At 40.9% G+C, this 5,995-nt stretch overlaps 1 protein-coding gene across 1 annotated transcript; it reads right to left on the bottom strand.

Moving 5' to 3' along the window:
* Positions 1-4,114: 4,114 nt before the first annotated feature.
* Positions 4,115-5,834, bottom strand: LOC104961028 (protein argonaute-2-like). Its single transcript, XM_010789231.1, has 2 exons — positions 5,599-5,834; positions 4,115-5,278 (listed from the first exon to the last, which is right to left on the bottom strand). Exons 1-2 carry the CDS (start codon positions 5,832-5,834, stop codon positions 5,170-5,172), a joined length of 345 nt encoding a protein of 114 aa, XP_010787533.1. The 3' UTR covers positions 4,115-5,169.
* Positions 5,835-5,995: the final 161 nt, after the last annotated feature.

The following is a 5,995-nucleotide window of genomic DNA, read 5'->3' as shown; positions in this document are numbered from 1 at the left end:
AACTACGTGTATTCACTGAATTTCACTCTCTGCCTTTAACGGCTTGTTGTAGCTCCAATAGCTCCAGCCCCCACCCTCCCTGTGAGCACAGTGTGCTCTGATTGGTCGGGACGTTGTGAATCGCGCTGAGCTCCGTGGAGGTGTTGTTTCCTTGTTTAGCGATACACAGCCAAACACAGCCAAACTCACCCTGAGCACACACAAAGTCACAGCCGAAGTAAAAACAATAAGTGTGGCTTGATATTGAGTAAGAAAAAGGTTGATAAACGCTGTGAGAATGGGTCTACAGAGAGAATGGGTCTGCAGAGAGAATGGGTCTGCAGAGAGAATGGGTCTGCAGAGAGAATGGGTCTGCAGAGAGAATTTCGCCGCGATCCCAACTGTCTGTTATCAGCCTGCAGCCAGGGAGGAGAGATCAGCAGAGCTGCCTGCACTGAGTGTGTGTGTGAGGAAGTCCGTGGATTGGTCAATTTGGACCAATCAGCGTGGGCTTAACATAACGGCTCCACGGATTGGACCATTTCGTTTCGGGTACGGTTGACATCATGAGTACCCGGAAGAATCAAATGGACAGTGATGTATCTCCAACGAGGCGTTTTGGGGAGGTATTTTCTGTGTTAGAGTTTTACTCGCTACAGGGTGTACTTTGAGGGTTTGTGACTCTGCAGACCGTTTACATGCATAACAACCTTCATAACACACAAGGGGACGGGTAATAACCGGAAAAGCATGACATGGGACCTTTAATAAATGAAATATTAAAAGAAAGAACATAATACTTTCTGCTATTATTATATCCTATAAATAAGAGTGAAACACCCAAAAGGAAAAGGCTGTACACAAGAGGCAAACATGGGTATAAATGTACTGGATGGACAGCCTGTATGATATTACAGATCACACTAAGTACATTCATTTTTAATATTTGGAGCTAAGAAAATAGGTTCTACTCTACAAGAGGTGTCTTTATGTCAGGAATAATTTCTCTACAAGAGACGGATGAGAGGCAGAGAGAGACGTTACTATACATCGGGTCGTAGTTTGGAATAAACAGATTTATAGGTTGTCGAGCATTATTTTATTCCAAGACCATTCAAAAGCAAAACAGGCTGATCGTTACAATTGGAGGAACTTCACCTCAGCCGTTCGGCTCTATAGTTGAACATACTTACAAATACAAAAAGATTAAAATGAACTGATGATATGCAACTTATTTTACAAACCAGCCACTTCTACAACCTGCTTTGTCCCGGACACAAAACCAGTGTAAGTGAGGTGAAGTGATGTCATTAGGGTTGCCAGCCGGGCATTAACCTCGGCACCTTTAAACATAAAGCAGTGCCACATTCATCCAGACTGTTGTGTTCAAAACATATTATTGACTTGATCAAGCAGATGTATGTAACACGCCTCTTCAGAATCTTGATATGTATAGTTTATGTTGGGGTCTGACACATAAAGAGAGCTTTCTTTTTTCTATTCATAGTGAACGTGTCAAACTACTCTTCATCCTCGCAGCACTTTGGGATCCAAGCCTCGGTCCGTAGCTAGTCGGCTCTTTTCAGAACCTGTCAGTTATGTTGTTTTGCATAAAGCACCTTTCTTCCCCGTCACTGTACAAAAGGCAAACCACCTACAAGCTTCACTCGGCTTTTTTTTAACATTTAAAAAAGGCTTTAGGATATTTCTCCAAGACGACATGTTGAATGCTGGTTAGCTAGGTAGAATCCATCTTGATGAGCAGGCTTTCTAAAGAGCGCACGCTGAGGCTCTGAAGCCTGTTGGATACGCCTCTTGTATTTTAGAAAAAGCCTATATGCCAACTGCTCTTTTGAAAATAAAAAACAGCTGCCAGTCTGCCACCTGATAAACACTCTTTAATGATGCAACAGCTACAAAAGTCCATTCTTGCTTAGTACAAAAACAACATTGTCAAATGTTCGGAAAAAGCAATGGCGTTCTGATCTGTCATTTTAAGGTGCTGGTATAGGTCATGTCAAACCGGAAAGAAGCAGTAACAACGAGTACAAAGCCGTCTCCTATAAAGACTACTTGATCTTCAGAGTTTCAGCACTATCATTTGGGACACTTTCCAACTTTCTCCACATTGACATTTCCATTCACAGAGCCAACACCAAGGCTTTCTTCTGTCTCCATAAATCAGAACGCAAGATTACAAGAAATGTTCAATTCATGTTGGCATCTGATTTTTAACTGATGAAAGCTTTCCTGAATACCATAGCTTACAATCCTATTTTCACACGGATGTAAGCGTGTGGTTTCCTCGATTGGGTTTTTAGTTTGCAAGCAACTCTAAACAGTCAGACTAACAGCACCGCTCGGGGCGCATTTACAATTTCTCCAACTCAAGAATACGTAGTGATCAAAGCTGATGAGGGCTTTGCATTTGTCGGAAAATAAGGTTTGAATTTTTTTTTTTTTACCAGGTGCATAGAATAAAAAAGGAAAAATAAAAAAGGGAAAAGCTGTGTGTGAATACAAACACACTTCAAGAATTTGGTCGTACAGCTCAACGCCCGTAAAAGGAACACATTCTCTATTATCAGTTTGAGTCAAATATGAAATAAAATGTCACCCTACTACATAAACTGACCAAGCGCCATGCACACCAAGCGTTTAAAACCTCTACTGTCAATGCAAGACTCAAACAATGCCAATTAGATAGATAGCAGGGGTAATTATACAGAAATGGCCAGCAGTGTGATGTTACCATAACACTAAAACAGGTAACAAGAGGTAGAACACACGGCCATTTCCATACAATTACACCAGTGTCACGCAATATGGCCGAGCCTCCTGCTTCCATTGAGGAACATACATCTATAGAAGTCATACCGACGTTCTGCTATCAAAAGTGCATCCAAATGTACATGTTGTGAGACCAGCACCGATAAGAACAATAGTGACATCATAACAGTAAGTACATGGTTTTCAGAATGCCCCACAAACACAGTCAGTCGGATTTCGAGTTGTTTTACAGGTTATGAGTAAAAAGGGTCAAACGGAGACGTCGTCAGAAGGGAGAGAAAAGATCCTCAACAGGATGAAGTATCTTTTTTGTTGTTTTTGTTGATAAAAAGTCTTGTTGACCAGTCCAGTGAGGATTTAAGGTGTCTTACAGTGAAAACTTCTAGCACCTGAATCCAAGGTGTCCTTTTTGTGCTTCCATGTGTTTTGAATATCAAATCATGTAAAAGTTTGTAATCTTGTTTGGCTAAGAAAGATTTTGTGTTACAAAGGATACAACAAGTTTTTAGGCTATAAAATCTACAAATGACCACAAATGCTTCATCCCGTTAGAAAGGCATGAAGGCGCTGATAAGCACTAAGAAACGCTACTAAATGCAACATGCTAAAAAACAACAACGAAAAAAAACCCTGATTATCTACCCCTATAAACGACCCACATGTACGTGAGGCAGCCCACTGCTAAAATGTCTTGGTTAAAAATGATGCATAGTTAGAAAATATAGACTACTCACGTCCAATCAACACTATGCGAACCTCTGCGAGCTTAACTTAGTAGTAAAACTTAGATGGGATGTTAGGAAATGTATAGAATTATTAGTAAGACCGTAACAGTCTTAGAAGGCAAGAGAACATTTATTATCTTTATACAAATAGACAGTGTTAATTTAGACTACATGTGGGCAATTAAAAAAAAATCTCTATATTTTCAGCATCCTCAACTGAAAGCTTATTCAAAATATACCTTATTACCAACATTACTATATCATAAAAAGACTCACAAAAAGTCATTTGCATAAAACCCAAGCGTTTGTGCGACAACTGCTCTTAGTTCATGGAGCAAACGACATTTTTTAGGTGAATTTCAATCAGTTTTACTCCTACATGTTGCAGCTTTCACGCCAATGTACCGAATGCCTGGATATCGAGACGCCACACAAATATCCCGCCCTGACAAAGAAACTGCAGAAAACACTATCCTGCTGCTATATACAATAAAACATACAGGTAGGGTTAATGTGTAAAAAAGGAAAGAAAAAATATACATTTATCACAAATGCCTAAAACACGAGTCAGCTACATGCATAATTATACAAAACTGATTGAAATTAAGTTAGACTATAAAAACAGACAAAAAAGGATTTTATCAAGTTCCCCTCTACGTTCATTTCTAAATGATGTGTCTTTTACAAACACGGCTCAGGCTACATCAGAAAGGTATCCTTTTTTGGGAACCGGTCCCAAAAACAGTCGGCATGGGAACACTAGTGTTACTGATGACGTCAGTTTAGCCTAAGAAGAAAGGCAGATAAAATTGCTGTTTTTAATTGTTGTATCTAAACACTTAACCCCTTAGAATAAACTGAAAGGTGTTGGTCCAAGGGTTGTAGTAAATGAATTGTCACCAGATTTGGCATTAACTGGTCATCTGTGTCCATCAAAGAAAAACACTGAAACCCCCGTCATATTTCAAGGTTCCCACAGAAATGACAACAGAAAGGTGGTCTCCAATGGCACTTCTCATCACATAGTGCCCTTTGTGAAAAATCACACATAACCCCCAATATATTAAGTACGTTTGTCCTGATTGAAGAACCCAGTCCAGTCAGTGCACTTTGCTTTGATTGGCGGATAAATAATGTTTCTTAGAGGGGCAACTCTTTAGGCATATCATATTTACCAGCCCCTCCCCCCCTCCTATTTATCTTTTGATGAATTTGATCCTTCTCCCTTCAAGCACCAAAACCCTAACAAACTATAGAAGCAGGAGAAAGAGGGTAAACGGCTTCTTCCAAATGATAAATAACCTAATTTAAAATGATACGGCCCATTGGTTTAAAAAGTGTAGTTTTTTTCTATCAGTGTACAAACTTGTCCTTTTGCTTCCATACTTATTTTCACAAATAATAGACACACACTTATGAACAACATAAAAATAAAACCTCTTTCAACACAAACCCCAAGAAAGAGGGACGCTTTAGCATCTTACAGTCTAATCGCTGGCTTAATTTGGGTGGGTCCGGGGCCGAAGTACAATTGTAGACGTGTGGGTCACTGACAGGTCAGTATGGTAGGGATCACTATGTGAAGCCACTGTATCTACAGCTGACAGTGAGACAGCGAGGGCTAGTGTGTTCCATCAGTGGGGTCTCACCCACGCCAACCTGGGGCTGTCTGCTCTCAGGCAAAGTACATGGTGCGCAGGGTGTCCTGGTGGATCTGCACGGCCTTAGCCAAGGCCTGTTGGTCCCGCCCGTTACTCTGGCCCGATGTATGACTGCCCTCCGCACTGGAACAGGAAAAAATGAATAAACTGTTTATTTCAGGGTTTTCATTCACTTCTGATCTGGGAGAGATTTAACAGAAATAGGGATGTCAACGGTTACCATGTTAAAAACCGAGAATATTTGTGATCGGTCAGTCAACATTTTAATTTAAGATACATAGGTTAATGCCACTAAAAGATCCTTTGCATTTTGTATTACATGTCATTTTGCACCTTTTTCTTGAATAATGAGTTACCTGATAATGTTTTGTGCTATCAAAAGCTAAATTGTCCAAAACTGACATAAGTTATCAGGATAAATGGACAGAAAGTGCTGCCCTCACCTGTCGTGCTCTTTGTCCACCAAGTGATAGCGAGCTCTGAAAGCCACCAGATGGGCGTAGTAAGCTGGTGCTGGGATGGAGACTGAGCGGGTGCAGCGCACATAGGTGTGGCAAAGCTGATAGGTCAGGACCTGCAGTTCATCTGCAGAGAAGTGGTTGTCGTCCCAGAGCACGTGGTAATGAGACGGCCTGCTGGTACCCTGCAAACAGCGATCAGACCACAGGCGTTCATGCATAATCCATTCAATTTGCCCTTCAAAATGTGTATACCTTTTATTAGATACTTCACAGCACAGTGACATCTTTTGTTTCAGTTACGCTCGTTACCTGAATTGCCAGCGTGACTGCAAAAGGTAGAGGTCAAATCGATGGGGTGAGGTGATTTGGTGTCCATGTG

This window comes from Notothenia coriiceps, unplaced genomic scaffold, assembly GCF_000735185.1.
Source record: "Notothenia coriiceps isolate Sejong01 unplaced genomic scaffold, NC01 NC01_scaffold00001443, whole genome shotgun sequence".
Lineage (NCBI taxonomy): Eukaryota > Metazoa > Chordata > Actinopteri > Perciformes > Nototheniidae > Notothenia > Notothenia coriiceps.
Note: the sequence above shows the minus strand (reverse complement) of the source record. Positions and strands in the feature narration are given on the sequence as shown.

Bases quoted from the DNA above. Each gene is read 5' to 3' on its own strand.
- LOC104961028 (XM_010789231.1), bottom strand. From the start codon at position 5,834: ATGCATGAACGCCTGTGGTCTGATCGCTGTTTGCAGGGTACCAGCAGG. The intron at 5,279-5,598 runs GTGAGGGCAGCA...TTCCTGTTCCAG, and splicing joins GTGGACAAAGAGCACGACAG to TGCGGAGGGCAGTCATACAT.